Below are 21,347 nucleotides of genomic sequence, written 5' to 3' on the forward strand. Positions count from 1 at the left end.
TTATAACTACCACTAACAACTTACTATAAAAATTATGATTATTATCATTCATTTGTCTTTCATTTAGTCACAATAGAAGCAAACAATGATGAAAGGAAACAGGAAATATATCATATAAGGTAATAATTGTAAAATATTGAAGTATTGTTCTTAATCATTTTTGCCTAGTTGTTTGTTAAAGGGAAGAAAATATATTTTCAGCTGGAGCCTTGAATATTATTTGGCATCTTGTAACATGTTCTGTAAACAAATTCTCTTTTATTTTTGAGTGTTGTACAATTATATAATCAGCAGGTTTTTGTTTTTGTTTTTATTTTTTTTCATAATGACTGTTTATCTGGGAAAGGTTTGACATATCAATAAACATTGGGAAATAACTACAAAATGTGTGATTTCATGATTTATTATTTTTATTATTATTATTATTCCTATAGTTAAACTGGCAGATCTAAGAAGGACAATTTCCAGGAAACAGAAATGATTAACTGTTTATTTAACCACTATAAATACGCTGTAAATGTTACAAAAGCCAAATTGAATAGTAGAAAAATACTTCATGTTTAACTAATTATTATTTATTTATTTTACATTTTGATTTATATGAACAGGATATGCAAACGTTTTACTTTAGATATTGTACATTACTATTGGTGTACACAATGTATACCATAAAAATATATACTTTTATATACATATATACTTTAACAAATCTATTGCTGCATCAGGGTAACTCCACAGTTTTATATGCAGTGGCGACAAATAAATCATTCAACTGATTATCTGTCCATTCCACACAAGAACCCAAGATCCTGTCATAAATGACCATATATGGACAAGTAAGTTTGGTGCCTCTGCTCAGCTGGGTTGCCCTTGGCTTTGAAAGTTCCCGTGGCACTCGTAGAACTCGCTGTAATTGGACTATCTTTTAAACTAAATTAAAAAAAAAAACGCTCGATGTTGCAAAGTCCGTTTTGCATTTATTATTACGTCTGTAATACCCTCAGTTAACAATACAGTGTTGCTATGTTGTGAGTAATTGCCACTTTACAGAGATTCTAACCCTAACCCTAAGCATATCTTCTTTAAACTACAAATAACAGCGCCATCTTTTTTCGCATTCCATCGATAGAATGGCAGAGGCTTATGGGTAATGTAGTTTAGAATGTTAAATTATAAAATCGGACAAAATACAATCTTTTTTTAACAAAGCTTATCTAAACATGTTCATTGTGCAAACATCTATGGCATATTCAAGAGGCAGGCTGAAATTTGCTATTTTACCTAGACCACTTTTTAAAACACCTTTATACCACCTTTCTATATACGTTTTAAAACATTATGCAGTTAACATAGCAAAAGTACTTGTCCTGCCAGTTTTCTCTTTGTCATCATAATAAGACACTGATTTACAGCCATTTGAAATGTTATTTTATTTTGCTCTTCCAGGGCACTACTGGGCCCCTGGAGATGGAAGGGCAGTTAAAATGTGCACAAATCTCTTCTCCTCATTGACAACACACTGTGCTGAGTCACATTTTTGAGATTGTCTTTTCAGCAACTTGCCAATATGTAAGTTTCAAGTCATGGTTATTTTAGTATAAGAATTAGACAGTTCCCATTTGAAAGGGGCTCCACTGATTTCATTAGATCAGGAGCAAGAATACAGCGATGACGCTAAATGAAGACATAAAAAAACAAAACAATACATATTGTGATCCTTCATTGTACTATCACACACTTTCAATGTGTCTTTCAGTAAGACAAGGTACAGACAGTGTGTATTTATGGTGCAAAAGCCATATGGATTTGAATACACCTTCTGGTGCTACTTGGACACTGTTAGTCCACTCAAAGGAAGAGGCAGCTTGGTGGAATGGCCATACAGGGCAATGCTGCTCAAGGACCGAGGGAGCCCCAGCCATCTCCTGAGGAACTGGCTTATAGACTTTTCAAGGGCCTCGACTGTTGATGTTGGTACCTTGTAGACTAACAGGGGCCAGAGTATTCTTGGCAGGACTCTATGCTGGTAGATCCAGGCTTTGAATTTTCCGGGAAGGCCAGATCTGTCAATCGCTGTGAGCCAGGTGGTCAGGTCGCGCTTAGTTTGTTTTATGGCAGCAGCTGAGTCCTTCAGGGAGCTATCAAAGATCTTCCCCCGGCTCTTGACTGGTTTTCATTCACAGATGGAATCATGGTCTCTCCCAGGGCAAAGCGGAAACGGTCGGACACTTTACCCTTCTTTAGGACCAGGGACCTGGGCTTGGCAGGCTTGAAGCTCATCCTTGCCCAGGAGATACAATTCATGCAATGCAAACAATCATAATGTAAAACACCTAATTTGTGTCTGTGTCAAATATTCTTTATTTTATTCTTTCTCTGATGTGAAACATCAGTAACGTGCATGCACATCTTGCTTATAATACAGTATTAGATTCACATCTATGTATTGAGTATTGATCTTTCCCTGGTCCATCACCCTCAGTTGTGCATGAAGTGTCTGTAGCAATATGGTCCATGCAGTCTCTTCTAATTCATCTTTCAGCCTTGCCTTCAGGTAACTGAATGTCTTTAATATGACCAAATGTCCATGCCTTAATTAAAACACTCATGATAGTTAGGTGTATTGTTTACAAAATTAAATGGTGCTTTCACCAAACACCATCCCTAATACAGAATATTCACCATACTTTTTTATCCAACATCATGTGCAATACTTTACTGGAGAATACATCATAAAGACAACTAAAGTCATCTGAGCTCTCCTGGGGGGGTGTTCCATAAAACAAGTTTACCAAATAAGCCAGGCTTATTTCAGTTAGTCTGACTTATTGTCACTTGATTTGGCTCAAAAATAAGTCAGACTAACTGAAATAAGCCTTAAACTTGGTAAACTTGTTTTATGGACATCCAGCTGTTATCCAGCACACTACAGTACAAGTGATGAACAAAAGAAATGATTTATTGACAATAAATTCAATTTATTGTCACAATACCATAATCACATGTGTACAAGTGAAATTATTTGTGCAAACTGCAGCAGTACAGTATGGATGAAAAATATAACAATATATAACACACATACACAGTATATATATATATATATATATAAGGATTCAGTACATGCAGAGAACAATATATGGTGAAAAGTATGCTATACAGTGAGCACAAAATGAAAAATAATGATAAAAAATGATAAGAATGGTATGAATTAGTGCAAACAGAATGTCAGGGTGCAGAATAACAGTGAGTCAGAGTCCAGACAGTGTAACTGTTAGAGTGCAGTACATGATGTGGTGTGTGGTGTTACTGGTACGAGTTCAGTTCAGTCTGTGGAAAGAATTTATTTCGCAGTCTGCTGGTGTAGGTTCTGCAATAACTTCTGCCTGATGGTAACAATGAGAGCGATCCATGCAGTTGGCTGGAGTCTCTGATGGTCCTCTGTGCTTTCCTCACACACCACCTGATCTAGATGTCCTGGATGGACAAAACATGTATCGAATGTTGTAAATCATTAAACAATATACAGAATTAGAATTTATAGTTTTTGCATTGGACTTACCATTGATTCTTGTTGGAGGTATGGGCCAAAAGAATCCCTCCACAACTCTTGTTGTTCAGTTGTGAAGTTTACTTTTATGCGCCGTAACATCTGAGCGGTCACAGTAGAGCTGTCCGTCTTCACAGCAGATACCTGATGGCCGTTGAATTAATCTCTTCATCAACTGGCTTCATCCTCCTTCAAACAAACAGACAAATAAATAAGTCAACAGAGAAATAGTGTTGGTGATTACAGGTGCTGGTGTCAGTACTCACCATATTCGGTCATTTCCCGCCCAAATTCCAGATATGATCGCACAGTTGATTTGCTAATTCTAGGAGCTCAAAAAAAAAGATGTGTTTGTGAAAAACAATAATGTTATCTTTTGAGAGATCAACATCAAATGCATATAACTACATTGCTTGATTACGTACATACCAGTGGAAATCTGCCTTTTCTATTTGGGCACAAGAAGACCATGTTCTTTCCTCATTCATCAGGACTGGTTTGACTGGCTTGCTGTGACTGATTTTCTATGCGTTTTTGGTCTCCAGCTGTAAAACAAGAAAATATTTATTGACCCCATGTTTAATTATTGTTGTTTAAACACAAAATAAGCAGTTATAATTATATACTTCAAGCTCAAGTTCCCTGCAGACTCCTGAGTTCATCTGTACACATAAGATTCAGAGTCTGAGAAAACACCATCATGCAAACTCTCAGTTTCTACCTTACAACAGAGCACACAAGAATGTGTAAGTGAGGAAGTAAAGGAATAAGAGGAAGAAACATTTTGAAGAATTTTGTCTGCAAGTTTAACAGAGTGAGAGGAAAGCAGCATTAGAATTTTTTTATTTAATAGCAAGCTAATATGAATTCTTTAAATATGATTACCTGCTGACGATTTAGTTGTAGGCAGTTTAAGGCCTCTTCACACCAAGGATGAGTCCACACCGCAGCTATTTGACACAGAGAAACAATAAGGTTGGAATCTCTTCCAGAACAAATTTTTCCAGATGATGAAAAATAAAAACATTGACAGCCAATCAAAATCCACCATACTGTGAATAGTCTGAGCATGTATATGCAGACAACATAACTGCAGCACACGCTTATAATAAGCAGAATGTTATTTTATTTCAGTATGAAAAATAAAAGATTAAAATAGTTATCATTGTAGTTCTTGCTCTAGATGTGAACAGCTTCAAGTGATCTGATTTGGCCAAATTAACTGAAGATCTGATTTGTCACGTGACAATTTAGTGATGGGAGTGAGTGTTGACTGTAGAGGAGAAATTAAAAAATAAGTATACATGCAAAAACTGGAAGACGGCAATAAAAGTACTGTGAGCAGATGAGAGAGAAAGAGTGGAAGCTTTTGGAAGGGCTGATATTGTGGAGAGCTGATGAAGAATGACTGCAAGACAGAAAGAAAGATGTGATCACATGATGAACAACAAACACATTGAAAACAATGGCAGACAACAGCATACTGTAAATGCAGTATGTATAACAGTAAACAGAATGTAATCGTCTGTTGGTGTAGATGCTAGATGCTACAGTTCAGTCAAGATGCTCAGACTGACATTGACATACCTTTTTGAAATGTTTGCCTTTGGTCTTTTCCATAAATGCACAATATGGCCCAATTCAGATCCCATGACTGGCGTCCTTTAGTCTTCCCTTTCAGCTGAAACAAAGAGAAATATATACATGTTGAGACAATGTGCTAAAAATAATCTGGAACCAAAATATTTAAGAGGAACGACTGTAAGGAAAGTTATTATCAACAGATAAATAAGGATGTGTGCATTACATCAAATCAGTTATAGCTAAATGTCTTCAAAGTTACTGAGAAAGATTGAATCATTGAATGATTTGTTCAGACTCCTTGATAACTTCTTCAAGATCAGCACTGGGAGCTTTGAGTTGAAGTTCCCTGTTAATTCTAGCAGCTTTCTGACAGAATTGGTCAAAATTATGAGATTATGAAAATGTCATGATGGACCACAGAAAGAGAGAGAGCAAAACTATGTGTAAATTAATTATTGATTACATTTCAGAAAAATAGGAACAAGTGATGGCATTTACAAGAGTTGTTTTCTTTAAAGAGCTGCTGGAGTAAATGATCTGATGTAACTGCAAGACAGAAAAATATTAAATTACAATATTTACAATAATTCACAATAATTATAAAATTCATTTATATAATTAAATAATAATAAAAAAAGTATAAAAGGTGGCAAGCATTGTAATTACTGTGCTTTATAAATAGTATACCGTAAAATCACAGTTAATGGTAAAACTATGGTTACTGAGGTAAAACCATGGTAAATGTTGTGGTTATTGTGCTTTAACTACAAATACCACAGTAAACTATGCTGACAGTTGTAAAACCATGGTAAATGTTGGCTTTAAAAACAAATACAACAGTAAAAATATGGTTACAGAGGTAAAACCATGGTAAATGTTGTGGTTGCTGTGCTTTAAGAACAAATACCACAGTAAAACTATGCTTACAGTGGTAAAAACATGGTAAATGCTGTGGTTGTTGTGCTTTAAGAACAAATACCACAGTAAAACTATGCTTACAGTGGTAAAACCATGGTAAATGTTGTGGTTATTGTGCTTTAACTACAAATACCACAGTAAACTATGCTGACAGTTGTAAAACCATGGTAAATGTTGGCTTTAAAAACAAATACAACAGTAAAAATATGGTTACAGAGGTAAAACCATGGTAAATGTTGTGGTTGTTGTGCTTTAAGAACTAATACCACAGTAAAACTATGCTTACAGTGGTAAAAACATGGTAAATGTTGTGGTTGTTGTGCTTTAAGAACTAATACCACAGTAAAACTATGCTTACAGTGGTAAAAACATGGTAAATGTTGTGGTTGTTGTGCTTTAAGAACTAATACCACAGTAAAACTATGCTTACAGTGGTAAAACCATGGTAAATGTTGGGCTTTAACAACAAATACCACAGTAAAACTATGCTTACAGTGGTAAAACCATGGTAAATGTTGGGCTTTAACAACAAATACCACAGTAAAACTATGGTTAATGAGGTAAAACCATGGTAAACGATGTGACTTGTGCATAATTGGCTACACAAAATATGGTCAAGCAACAGTTACTATGGTAAAACTATGGTAAATGTGCGGACTTTTACATGATCGCGCTTATCACGTGACACTGGGTTGGTTGATCTGTAAAGCTGTCATTAGCCACGTGAATATAATTAAAACGGTTTAATTTATTTATCTATTTCAAAACAGCAACAATTAGAAGTTAGCTTAGGCTAATATTAGCAGCTGTGCTAACGCAGCAGCCGACTGTTCTAATTTAAAAGCACACGCTTCCATTTTAACACATGACCCCACGTACAGAGACGCAGAAGCAGCGAAACAATTAAAATAATGATCTCATTACAAAAGAAAAGATAATTTGTTGCCTTTCTTACCTGTTTGAAGGTGTATATGCATCAAGTGAACGGGGCAAACCGAGCCTCGCAGGTGACGTCACTGCCGTAGAAGATGCTGCGTGCTATTTGTACGCATCTGCTCTCCACAGAAGTTAATGGGAAGGATTGGCGTATCATATGCACGCGAAATTGGACTTTGGCGTATGTATTACACGCAATTGCAAAGTGTAAAGTCGTGTTATTTATACGCAAATTGATGAGAACGGGTTGATTTAAAGTATGTTCCTTGCTTGATTGATGTGTTTTATGTGCATGACATCAAATAAAGATTTTCTTAAAAAAATGTTACTTGTAAATGTATTTTGTTGGGTTGAAATATATGGAGGGCAAAATATATTTTTTAATTATTTTAAAATATATTTTCAAAAATATATTTTCAAAAATATACAAAAAAATGTATTTGTAGAAAATATATTTATGTAAATATATTTTGAAACATATTTTTTCAAATATATTTTTTGGCCAATTTTTGAATATTTCAAAATATATTTCAAAATATTTTTTATCGTATGGGATTATATGCTATATACAACATTTCTATGATATTTGTGATTCTAGAGAGCAGTGGACTAATGGGACTTTTATTTTGGTTTGGTGACGTGAAGTCATAAAGATGCGCTGCGCTCCTCGTCTGTTGTGATTCACATGAAGAAAGGTTTGTGATTTTAAAGTTTTTAGATCAATGCAAACTGCTACATTAATTAAAGCATTTGCAAGCTGTGTAAAATAAACACAGCTTTATTAAATATAACGTTGTAATGCTTTATTTAGTGTTACTTAAAACGTTAGCCTTTAGTAACAGTGAAGTGCGTCTCAGTTCTCTCTCTATATCATGAATCAATCGTGTGATGATAAGAAGTGACGATACAAACTGAGAATCCGATTCATTTGAATCAAATCATTTGTGAAATGATTCAGTGATTCGATTCAGCGACACGCGGACTACAAACGACAACAACAAACACAAACGAGTGATTGACAACCGAGAATGTTCTTATGAAAGTGTAATATATTAGATATGATGAATAATCGAATACCAATTATAAATAAATAAAAATAGCCTGCCTAAATATGAACCTTTTGGTAATTTGTATATTTTATACATTATATATAGAAGTATATGCACACAGAGATTTAGTTTGCATTGATTTTTCTTTCTATTAATTATTCTCATCTTAAACAGGACAAAGTGTTCAAACATACAGAAAAACTCCTGGAGAATCAACAGAGATCCACGTGACACTATTATAAAGATGGAGTTTATTAAAGAGGAGAGTGAAGACATGAAGATTGAAGAAACATTGAAACATGAAGATACTGAGGAACAAACAAAGATGGGGTTTATTAAAGAGGAGATTGAAGAAACATTCGGAGTCAAACATGAAGATACTGAGGAACAAAAAGGTTGGTTTTTATTCTCAAAGCTGTACTCATTACAGAAATGAATATACAGAATATTTATGAATAATGTCACGCGAGTGTAGAAATGTTTTGACATTTGACAGAAGTTGAGATCACATACTAACGCTGTCTTCAAGTGCAGCTGAGAAGATCCTGCTTTCACATTTGTTATTTGTTATTATGGCCATTTGTTATGATGACATCAGGCATTTAAGTTGTAGCATTTATATGAAATTAGCCTAAACCTCATAAAAGTTCACTGAGACTATACAAATGGAACAGATGATACTTTTTCATGCAATTCTGCCAGTAAGATTATTTCATTTACCTATATATATATATATATATATATATATATTTTTTTTTTCTGTAGACCAAGACAATGTAGGACATACAGAAGAATAGGAGAAAACAGTGTTGTAAATAGCCAAAAAAAGCATTAACATTTAAGTTAAATTCTGATGTAATTATGTGAGGTGTAAGATTGTAATGTATAAGTTGTACAGCTTATCTTGTGTATATATAAAGTTAAAAAGGGAATAAGGAGGAAATGAGGAAAAAGGAAAAGAAGGAGAAAATACATAAAATAAATTACTGGTTAAAGAGAGGAAATGAAGAAAATAATTCAAATAATATTGTAATGGAATGAGTCTGGACGACTGAAGTGAGGATCCAAGTGCACACAGACAAGGGTGAAACATGGTAGGTTGAGTGAACAAAGATCTGCACTGGAGTGCCCTCTACTGGAGCTCCGAGGCACTTCAACTGATGACCGTAACAGATATCAATATAATCAAGTAAATAAACAGATGACCAATGTTCAGGTGGCATAGGTCAAACTTACACCAAGGTACTGTATTTTAACATGAGAACGGTATTAACCAGTGGTTCTCAAACTGGGGTACGTGAGGTGATGGAGGGGGTACGAAAAACAAAAGGCTGAGCTTTGGCATTATTTTAATTCTACCCCAATGAAAGGTTAAGTTGATGAGTAGGCATAAATTGGGCTCAGGTTGTTGTGTGTTTCGCATGCATTGATTTATTTGTGGTGACTCAAATATCATGACCACATTATCAAAACTGACCAAAAAAAAATTTATTTTCTAAAAGGCTTTGACTTTGTTAAACAAACATGAGCACTGTATATTTCAAAATCAATGTTTTTATCTCACTGTATCTCTGAAGGAAAGAAAATTCTGAAGGTTCAGAAATTTTCTGCATGTAATGCCTGATAAAGCTATCAGTCTCGGATGGAGCATTTGAGTTCTCTTGATCTGAGAGCCAAGGACTCTGCTCTAAGAGATCTGTGCACAGTCATATCAGGTTCTTAAGCCTCTTCTTTTTTGCTCCCCTGTTAGGCTGCTTCTGTCATTGAGCTTAGCAGTGCTCCCTCACTCTCGAGGGTCTCTATGCGCACGCTATGGGAAAGCGTCTGGGTCTCCATGGAGCTTCGTGAGGCAACCATACCAAGTGTATTAGGCCTTTCCTAAATGGCCTCCCCGATGACTGCCTTCGTGCTTATTATAGGGTCAATTATGAGCATGCTGCTCTCTGGAGCTATAATTTATTTATTTTTTTCTCATCATGTTCTTAGTCCATCTTTGCCTCCCTGTTAGGTGTGTTATGTAGTTGAGCACAGCAGTGCTCTCCCCTCTCTCAAGAGTCGCCTATGAGTTCAACATTTCCAAGGTGAGCGTCAGAGTTCCCTTCTCATCTTTTAGTTTAGTCCTCCACTCCCTGAAGCTGCATTGGAGTAATGAAAAGTATTTAATGAAATCCTCAGGCAGAGTGACAGATATATAGGATGACTGGAACATACACGCAGATAGTAGATAACGATGAAGCCGGACAGAGAAACTAAGAAATCGAACAAACTTATAAAGGGGTGCTAATGAAAAAAAAACAAGTGATAGGATAGCTCTAATGAGCTGGGGTCCGTTCTTCGTACCTCGCTTACTACATCCAAGATCAAATGACACATCCAAGATCAAATCATCGCGTTATTTGAGATCACTGGGTGGCTTAAAAGGGGCTACGTATCGATAGTAGAAACATTGATCGGCAACTCTTTGATTGGTCGGTGAACATGACGAAGGAGCGCGCTCAATATTTTGCGGCAGCAGAGCAAGAACTCTTGATTGAGGGATTTCAGGAGTTTCAGAGTTTAATTAAAACGCAAGGGAACACTGCAAAGGCTGGAAAAGCAAGGAGAGAGGGCTGGCAAAAAGTAGTGAACAAATTAAATACGTTAATGCTGCCCATGTTACATGTTTTTTCCTTGATATGTTATTTTATTTATATATTTTTTTATACACTACCGTTCAAAAGTTTGGGGTCAGTAAGACTTGTAATGTAAATTATTTATTATTAACTTTTAATAAATTTTTAATTATTAACTTAATACATCCTTGGTGAATAAAATTATTAATTTACTTTACTTATAATACTTTTCTTTTCCCACGTGAGTCAGTCCGCGTCAGTCGTTCTCTTTAACCAATCAGATGTGACCTCGCCATTTCAACCAATCATAACCCGCCAGGAGCGCAGCCTGAATCCTGTTTACATTAAATAAACCTGCTCCGGAGTAGGTTTAAGATTGCGCACCTGTTGCTATGACAGCAGTTCCCGGATGAGCTTCGAAGAACCGAGCGATCCAAGATCACGTAAAATCGTCAACAATCAAATCCAGCTAACTTAGTAAGCGAGGTACGAAGAACGGACCCCTGGAAGAACCAAATATGGGCATTGGGAAAAAAACAAAACAAAGTTCAAGGGCGTGACCTTACACCCCCCTCCGGTAGGCGTGACCTTGCGCAGACCAAAAAAAAAAAAACTAAACAAAGACTATGGAGGAGTCTTCGGTGGAGCAGAGAGGTGGTAATGGGAGTCCTGAGGTGAAGTTGTGACGATGACTGACCAAGGCGGAGCCGTAGGGACGATGGAGCCCAATGGAGCTGATGGACCAATGGGTGACGGTGAAGATGAAGGAGTTAAGAGCCGGGGAGGAGCTGCAGAGGGATCCTCCATGACGCCAGTGTAGACTGGCAGACTCGTGTCGAACCCAACGCACAGATGGTGAGCTAATGGGCTGACAGGAAACAGCGGTAGCAGGGCTGCTGGACGGGGGCAATTGAGGGAGGATGGGTGAGAAATCCATGCAGACCCACAGTTCAAGGAACACAGGAAGTTCAATGTCCATATTCTGAAATCAATCAAATCTTGTTGCATCTCTAGCTGTCCCAGGTCCAGTTTTACCTCACGCTCAGTGGCGGTGCTGTCCTAAGCACACTCACTACCCACTAAACTCTCTGCCGTTGCGGACACAGTGGCCGGCTATTGCACCTGGTCAAACAGGCTTGGATCTACCTCCATGGCGATCGTTCGTGCTGTCACTCCTTTAGGCAATGGCTCTGTTGCAATGGAGTCTGGCTCTCCGTGGTCGGTGGGCTGGGGCTTGTGCCCCGCATGTTGGAGTGGTGGCTGGCTGGGCTCTGGGTCCGGAGTGGCACTGGCGAGTTTCTCCAGGAAACAGCCTCATGGGCCGTTCTCAGACAATGGCACTCTGTACGCCATGTGTAAGATTGAGTCAAAGAATGGACAGAGTACATCCTCCTGGTAGCTGATGGTGTTAGCCAGCATCTAGAACAGTCTTGTGTATCCCTCGAGCAATCTCTCCCCCTGCTTCAGCATAAGGAGGAGTAATTCTGGACAAAAGGAGGGGATCCATGTAGGGAAACATAGCTGAATAAAAGACTGAGGAAAAAATGAGAAACAAAAACGAGGGAAAACATGGAGATAACTGTTTTGGTCTGGCTATCTGTCACGATACGTGTATGAATGTGCAACACAATGTAGGAGTAAATGCAAAGTCGTTAATAAAATCCTCAGGCAATTTAACAAACAGACAGGATGACTGGAACATACACACACAGTAGGTAACATTGAAGCCGGACAGAGAAACTCAGAAATCAAACTTATAAAGGAGTGCTAATTACAACGACAGGTGATGGGAATGAGGCTGATAAGCAGGAAGAACCAAATATGGGCATTGGGAAAAACCAAAATGTAAAGTCCAAGGGTGTGACAACAACGCTAAAAGGACATTTGTTTTATTAATTATCCACTTCGGGGACTGTTTTCAAAAAGCTCAGTTTTCCTTAACATAAATGCCATCTCAGTGTGGATGGAAGACCAAAACAGAGGCCTTCAAATGGAAACGTTTTACTGTAGACCAAGCCTAAAAGATAGAATGGGAAATTACTTTCTGGGGACAACTTTACACTTATTGGTTTAAACTACTGTTATATTTAGTTTTTGTTTTTTTTTCCGAAAATGTTTATTTCTTACATTTATTTTATTAAAACATTTGCATAACGTGTGACGTTTGCTATGCAAATTGTTAAAAAAAAATGTTTGATACTTTTTGGAGCCTTGGCTGATAGAGCTGATAAAACTGATGAGAATATTGCTTGTGAATAAATTACTTTAACAAAAAATAAATAAATAAATAAATAAATCTTACATACAACTAAGGCCTTGACCACACAGAGATGTGTTTAGGTTGTATACGCATAAATTGTGTATTGAATAGATGTTTAGTCCAGACGGATCTGGGGCCTCATGTACAAAGACTTGCGATGAATTCATACTAAAACATAGCGTACGGACAAAGCTGTAAATGTGCATACGCAGTAAAAAAAATCAGATGTATGAAACACTGCGTACGTGGAATTCCACGCATATCTCTTTGTACATCTGAATTAACGTGAAATTGAGCACACATGCACGAGCGCAAAACCCCTCCCTGCCTCCTCCCCCGTATTAATATTGTAATGACTCCACTTTGGCAAAACCAAACGAAAAAGCAAGCAAGAGAAACTTAACAGAATGTGATTTGAAGGTGCTCCTCACCGGTAGACCGGAGAAAAACTGTTATTTGCAAGTTTGTAAAAAAAAAAAAATAATAAAATAGAGTGGGAGAGTTTAGCTGACGCGGTTAACGCAGTGGGGTTTGAACATCGCACTATGAACGAATTAAAAAAGAAATGGTCCGATGTAAAGGTGCAGGTGGAGAATAGCGGCGACTTAGCCTACGTTTCAGCGCATCAGTCAGAGTCAGAGTGCCCTTTTTTCAGTTTCAGCACATGCCCCTCAAAAGGTCTGTGCATGGCTCTGGTGCCACCGGCATTTCAGCTGCCCAATCGCCCGCTCTACAGGTGCGAGAATGGGCATCATTGTATCTGCGCTCTTGGTCAGTTTGTGGGTGGTTGAGGGGGGTTAACAGCCACGTCTTTAATGGATAACCGCGGTCTCTTGATATACAGTTAAATAATTACGCTCAATAAAATAAAATAAAGTAAAACTTAGCTGTTTCTGATTCACGTATCCAAATTGTTCTTCAGATGGCGCCTTTATAGCAATGTCCGTGCAGTCGATCGCTTGCGCTTACATTAGGAAAACCGGTGATTGCTGCAAATTGCGCTTTGTTTGGCTGGTCAACTGCATGGTATGGAAATCTTATATACCTGCTAGACATGCGGATGATCCCGTCCCATACAGCTGGCATTGCACGGCTCAAAGACGACTGGCTTAACCCCGAGAGATCTGCCAGTTCCCTTTGGAAAGAACAATTTGCCAGGAAACCAAGCGTTATCATCACCTGTAAGGGAACGGGTAATGCTTGGCTCCTCGCTCAGGAAAGAGCTCCAAGAGGATAGCTCTTGGAAATCTGAAACGGCTTATAAGCCAGTCATCATCGTGGGTCAGAAAATCACTGTGATCCCTAAACGTTCCCTTCGGATTCGGCCATTGATGTATAAGGACAACATTGCCATAGACCAAGGGTTGTATACATTTGCAAATGCTTTTATATGTTCTAAATCACATAATTGGTAGAAAAATATTGTCTCAATTAACCCATTTTATCAATTATAAATTAATAGCAATGTTTTTCACATGTGTTGGTGCGATACTTTGTAGTGTGCAATTAAAAATAATAAGGGAAATAAAACAAACACACGCACAAAAAATACACGTACGCCAGACATGGAGTTGGCGTGGATCAACGCACATTCTTACGTTAATTTCATCGTTAGTAAATCCAAACGTGAGCGTGAAATCTGGCGTACGCAAAGTTTTTGTGCGTACGCAGCGTTGATACATGAGGCCCCTGGTGTTTTGGGAGAGTGAAACAGATATTTATTTGAACCATGCAGGTCCCAGAGTGGATAAATGTGAAAGCGACACCCTTGCGTTTTCGTGTGTACAGTAAATCTGTAAAACATGAACAAACACTGAATAATTGTCTTTTTATTAACTAATATTAACAGATTAATAAATGCATTGTTTCATGTTTTTTTTTTTTTTTTGTATACTGCACGCAAGGTTTATGGGCATTGCCAAAATTTTCTTTTCCGTTTTTAGTGTATCTCTGTGACAGAATTACTGTTACATACTTCTCTCGCATATATACTACATAGTTTTGTGTTGGTTTCATGCGGATGCAGATATTTCTTGAGACAAGGGAGAAAAAAAAAGATTGGATAGGGAAAGCTCTGACTTTGTGTGGATGTGAATTAAATACAGAGCACAATTCACCATACTTCGCAGTCACTTCACTTTCACTTTTTCACTTTCAATTTGTGCATAAATATTGTCTGTTTTCTTTTAAAGATAGTTTAATTTTAGTATTTTTTATATTGTGTTCCCAGAGGTGTAATAATAATATTGCTAAAGATTTTTGAGAGATTAATGAGAATTTTCCACCATTTCTCATCCTCTGACAGTTAGGGCTGCACGATTAATCGCACAATGTTGTGAGGCGCGTTTAGTCAATGAAGCCGGTACTTTGATTAGTAGTAAATCTACGCCAAATCACTCTCTTAATCGAATGCGATTTTGAGCGTGATTTGGTGTAGCTTGTCAGTGATTTACTGACTGACAGTCTGTTTTGGTGTTTTTCATTGAAAATGTCAAGTGTAACAGCTAACTTTTATGATTGACTAACATAATTGCCCCCTTAATAAAAGAAGGAATTATTGTGTGATTGAATTTTCCATCTGTCGGTTGAGTGGGGAGTTTGTCCTCTTTCTTTTTTTTTCCTAGTCTCTCTCTAAATTTGTTGAATTTTTCCCCTAGGAGACATAAATGGTATATAATAATTGAGATCAGTCTATATAGATTTCCTAGATTTAGTTAATTATATAACAGACAACTTAATCTCTGTAGGGTACTGGCAGACCAGGATCAGGTTTGGACTCCCTGGTATAGGATCTAAGATCTATGCATTACATATCTACATGTTTTGATGTTAATTGCTCTGTGCCATTAAACTGGGGTTAACTTTTATCTCTGTTTTTTCCCCTTAGACCTAACATCGCTGAAAGAGGAGAGGGAAGTACTGAATGAAACTGAAGAGAAAGATCAGTTTGAGAATCTTCATAATTTCATATCTGGAGAAAAATCTTTTTATTCTTTAAAATCAGAAAAGGTTTCTAAACAAAAAAGAGCTCAGAAGACTGGAACTTTGAGTATTTTCACTTGCTGTCAGTGTGAAAATAGTTTCAAAAAAAGAGGACACCTTAAAAGGCACATGAGAGTTCACACTGGAGAGAAGCCTTACACATGCAAACAGTGTGGAAAGATTTTCAGGCAACAAGGACAACTTGACAAGCACATAAAGATCCACAGTAGAGAAAAGCCTTGCAGATCCCCTCAGTCTGGAAAGGGTTTCAGTGAAAGTGGAAACCTTGAAGTTCACCAGAATATTAACATTACAGGGAACCTTTTTACCTGCCAACAGTGTGGAAAGAGTTTCACTCATAAAAGATACCTTAACAGACACATGATAGTTCACACTGGAGAGAAGCCTCACACCTGCCAACAGTGTGGAAAGAGTTTCAGTCAAAAAGGAAGCCTTGACAGGCACATGAGAGTTCACACTGGAGAGAAGCCTTACACATGCAAACAGTGTGGAAAGAGTTTCAGGCAACGAGGACAACTTGACAAGCACATGAAGGTCCACACTGGAGAGAAGCCATACACATGCAGACAGTGTGGAAAGAGTTTCAGTCAAAAAGAAAGCCTTGACAGGCACATGAGAATTCACATTGGAGAAAAGCCTTACATATGCAGCCAGTGTGGAAAGAGTTTCATTCAACGAGGACAACTTGACACACACATGAATATCCACACTGGAGAGAAGCCATACACATGCAAACAGTGTGGAAAGAGTTTCATTCAACGAGGACAACTTGACACACACATGAATATCCACACTGGAGAGAAGCCTTACACATGCAAACAGTGTGGAAAGAGTTTCTGTAGAAAATCAAAACTTAAATACCACATGCGTATTCACACTTTGGAGAGCCTTTTTACCTGCCAACAGTGTGGAAAAAGTTTCACTCGTAAAGAAAGCCTTAACAGACACATGAGAGTTCACACTGGAGAGAAGCCTTACACCTGCAACCAGTGTGGACATAGTTTCAGTCAAAAAGGAAGCCTTGGCAGGCACATGAAGATTCATAATCAAGAGAAGCCTTATTAAGGGTTCCAAATGGAATCCTATACAGGGCTTCTACAATGAAATTCTAATTCACATTTTAAAGCAATGTGTTTTGTCCATGGTACACTTTACCGGGTCAACTGGAAATATGGACTATGGACAAATGGACTCTGTCTACAGTGTAAGAACTTCACATTTGAATGTCATGAATTGAAGAGAGATCTCACAGGAAGTGCACTGTTTTTTGGTTGAAGCATAAAAAAGGACACTGTTAGCATTTTAACATCAGTGTGCATGGATTTAATTTGCACACGTCAGTTACTTGCTCATTTCTACTACCAACATTGGCGGTTTTGTGGAAGGCTTTAATAGTCCTTTTTTGAAACCATTCCTAAAGGACTGTATTAGGAATTGTCTTATAGGATTGTCTTGTAGACCTTTTTTCTGAACGCGGAAGTCACGCCTGACTACATTTTTAGCATTTCCGGTCTTCTATGTCTCATGTCAAAGTAGCGTATAATCCGAGCTGTTAATCTAATGTTAAACCTATTAAAATGTTTTTAAAAAGCACATGGCTCCCTAGCGCCATCACTTTCCAATGTCGCAATGACCGTCATTTATCAGTGCCTCACTTTTAGGTTTAAACTTTATTGTAAAACAATCGTTGTTGAAGGAAAAAAAAAACTGTTACAAATTATTGTCCTATTTTTCTTACAAAAAAGAAACAAGAGTAATAATAATAGTCGGTAGGGATGTAACGGTATTGTAAATACCGTGATACCGCAATAGCAAATTTTTTCGATACTACCGTGGTCGCATGACTCGATAAAACCATAGGTCTTCTTAGAAAAGTTTGCTCAGGCGAATGGAGCGAACGGGAGGTAGCGGGTACTACAATTCCCATCAGCCCAGGTGTGGCCATCATCCTTTGCGGTCTGTTGCCCGCCCCCTTGAACGTCAAGTTCATTTTATTTTCGATATAGTGTCATTTAAGTCATTTAAGGTTATCTTTCCTATAGAACAGGTATATTACATTGTTCTTTTATTAAACAAACTAAATTGCCTTATGTTATTTATCTTATTTACACGAAGGCATGTCATTTCTGCCTCTACACTGTCACGCGTTTACAATGTCTCCTCCGCGAAAACACGGACTGGATCGCGGACTCCATTCATAAAAAAAGAATTTACTATAGCACGAAATGCCACGGAATTTGTCGATTATTGGATTAATAAATCAAAAGTTGGTCTGTCACTTAATTCAAATCGCGATATGGACTAGTGTCTGTGAAAACTGAAATGCAGAAAGATCGTTTTAATATGAATCCTGCATGTTCCGTTTGCCTCTGTGTGTATGAATGGTGGATGAAGCACTCATACTGAAGCACGCGTGACGCTCACGCTAATTTTTGGCCTTTGCATCTCACATGAACAGATAAACCCAGTCTCCAAAGCTGCTGTGAGTGTCACTTTTACCGTTTCATTTGAGAAAACTAGCATCATATCATACTGTACCCTATTGCCCAAAATGTTAAAACAGAGAGTTTTGGATTTATTTTTCCACTGAAATGAATGTTTTCGTTATTACACAAAGTAGGCTAATGTACTGTGAAAAAAAGGTAACGTGGTTACATGGTATAATAATTTTTTGTTATTAAAATTGAAAAATTGAAGTTCCTGTTTCAAAGTTTACAGATAGATGGCTAATTTGTATGCCATTGATATGTTCAGTGTTCATGTAAACTGTTTAATAAACACTTCTGGCACTTTTTTCGAGTCTCTTCATTAGTTTTGTTTTTCCTGTAAATGATTCAATAAATACCGTACCGTGCCATTCATACCGAGGTATGAAGTTTTGATACCGTTACATCCCTAATAGTCGGATATAGGTACATACAAAGATTCCTCTCAATATACTAACACTCAACCACACTCATATATCCAGAAATACATTATGATTGATGACATTTGTACCGTTAAAAAAGAGGATAAAATAAATAAATAAATTTATAAATAAAAATAATACTAATAAGGGAGGAGGTGCATTTATTAAAAAGACGGCAAGATGTTAAGGGACTTAAAATAAGTAATAAAACATTGCCACTTTTTAAACAAATTACTTTTCCCAGAACATCTAACCTTTTCCGATTTAAGACTTTTGTTTTGGTCCCCCTCCTTCGGTTGCGTCCTCCACCAAAGCCCCCTCCCTCATGGACTCTATGTTTCTGGTTTGCCGCCCCTCTCTTCTTCTTTTTTTTTTTTGTCTTTCTACGGTGCGAGGATGCACCTATTCGGAGGGGGTTGTAATGTCACAGTTCTGTCTGTTTTTGTCCTTGGCTTTTCCCATTTGTCTTCCCCCCGTTTATCTGTGTGATTTGGTTTAGCCCATCATTGTGATTCCCTGCACCTGTCCTTGTAATTATTGGTCATTTATGTCACCTGCGTTTGATTATTAGTTTGTCTTTAAAGGTTTGTCTTTGAGTTGAGTTCTCTGTCGGTCTTTGCTTATGTTAACGTTGTATGTTTGTGTGTGGAAGTTCTCTGTGTTCTTGCCTTGTTCCTGTCAGAAGATTATTAAATATATTGTTCTAATTGTACTTCGCATCTCGTCTCGTCCATCCAGCACGTAAACCATAACACCATTGAGATGTAGTTGGAGGCTTTTTAGATTTCCAGTGAAGTAAAATACTGTGCCTAGCTAACAATGAAGTAAAGGCTAAAATATCAAGTTGTTTAGAATCAAACTGAGACCAAATCTTTGGTACCCCAAAAATGGCCAAATCAGGGCATACATCTATACTGACCTGTAACACCTTAGACATAATAGTAATATAATTAATCCAGTAATTCTGCAACATAGGACAGGTAAAAAAAACATATGACTCAAATAACACTGAGATGCATGACATCTGTCACATCGGTCTTCGATATTAGGAAAGATTACAGATAACCTGGCCTTAGAGAAATGTATTCTATGAAATACTTTAAATTGTATCAGGCTAAGACGAGCACAAATTGTACTAGAGCGTATTCTATGTAGTGCACCTAGCCACCATTCTTCTTCAAAGCTTTCTCACAACTCACACTCCCATGCTGTTTTAATTTTAGTAAGTGAATAATCATCTAAGCTTAAGGCCCTGTTTACACGAAGGGAAGACACAGATATTTTACTGCGGTTTGGCCTCTCGTTTACACGAAAACCCCGTTTTTATCACAGAAAACGATTATTTCTAAAAACTCTGGCCAAAGTGGAGATTTCTGATAATGCCGGTTATGTGTTGCCGTGTCAACTGGGAGAAACGAAGGCTTTTGAAAACGATGATATTATTTAGTCATGTGATGCATATTGTACCAATAGATCTATGTTTCCACCAGAAATTGTGCCTGTGCTATTCACTGTCACACTGCTGCTAAAGAGATTTACCTTCTACACTCTTCAAATTACAGTCCTAAAATGATGACAGAAAATTTACTCAGAGTTGCTGTCCTGCAAAACATGACGACGATATAGACGCGTCAGTGAATTTGGAGATATTTTCGTAAATTATCCCGCCAGAAGAATTGCGTGAAAATTTATTACATCTGTATAATTTTGGAGGCTTTACGCATGCGCAGTAAGGCGAATTTGATGTTTTCCTACGTTTCTGTGTGGATTAGAAACTTTTGGAAAACGCTTGAAAATGCTAGTGTGGACGGAGACCGTTTTAAAATGAAAACTCCGTTTTCAAATGTATCCGGATTAATGTAAACGTAGCCTTAAAATACAACCATAGATTTTTGAAATTTGTGACTTGTGTTGAGGGTTAAGTTGCAGTAACTCTTCCCATACCTGTACCTGGGGCTGAGATGGAAAACCAGAAAATAAAGAAGCAGAGCAATGTCTAGCCTGCGAAATTAGATCCTGGCAACCCCATATCAGAGGAAAGCTGTATGTAGCTACAAAGTGTGCCATCTCTATACAGGTCTTGAAAACTTTTTAGGCCTTTTCCATGCCACTGCTTGAAAATAGGATCCGTAAGAGATGAGGGAAACATTTGATTCTCCAGTAATGGCATTAATGTTGAAGCAGAGGTAAATTTGAAGTGTTGTCTGGTCTGAATTGACACCAAATCCGAACTGTAGCTACCACTACTGCACAACATGTTAGTGAAGAAGAGGAGACATTGAAAGATAGAGGAGAAGCAAGCAAAGCCAACAGAGAAGTTGATAAACACGAGTTGGCCTCCAATCTGCACCAAGGTGCGTTGGACAAACTAAAACAAAATGTTAATTTATGAATATTCACTGACCAGTACTAAATAAAAAAAAAATAGGTAATGAGAGCTCACCAGTCAGGTGACATCTATGAAGCAATGTTTTTCGAATGCTGGGAGATTTACCACCCCACAAAATGTTTTTAATAATCTGATCAAGCC

At 37.5% G+C, this 21,347-nt stretch overlaps 1 protein-coding gene across 1 annotated transcript in view; it reads left to right on the top strand.

Annotated features, from left to right (window-relative positions):
* Positions 1–21,347, top strand: part of LOC141332968 (uncharacterized) — a 385,799-nt gene that overhangs the window by 139,379 nt on the left and 225,073 nt on the right. Inside the window, exons 2-3 of the mRNA XM_073837926.1 lie at positions 15,966–16,129; positions 16,205–16,937. Of these exons, the coding sequence (XP_073694027.1) occupies positions 15,966–16,129; positions 16,205–16,937 (897 nt within the window). The remainder of the gene's footprint in view (positions 1–15,965; positions 16,130–16,204; positions 16,938–21,347) is intronic.

This window comes from Garra rufa, chromosome 4 (genome assembly GCF_049309525.1).
Source record: "Garra rufa chromosome 4, GarRuf1.0, whole genome shotgun sequence".
In the NCBI taxonomy this organism is placed as follows: domain Eukaryota; kingdom Metazoa; phylum Chordata; class Actinopteri; order Cypriniformes; family Cyprinidae; genus Garra; species Garra rufa.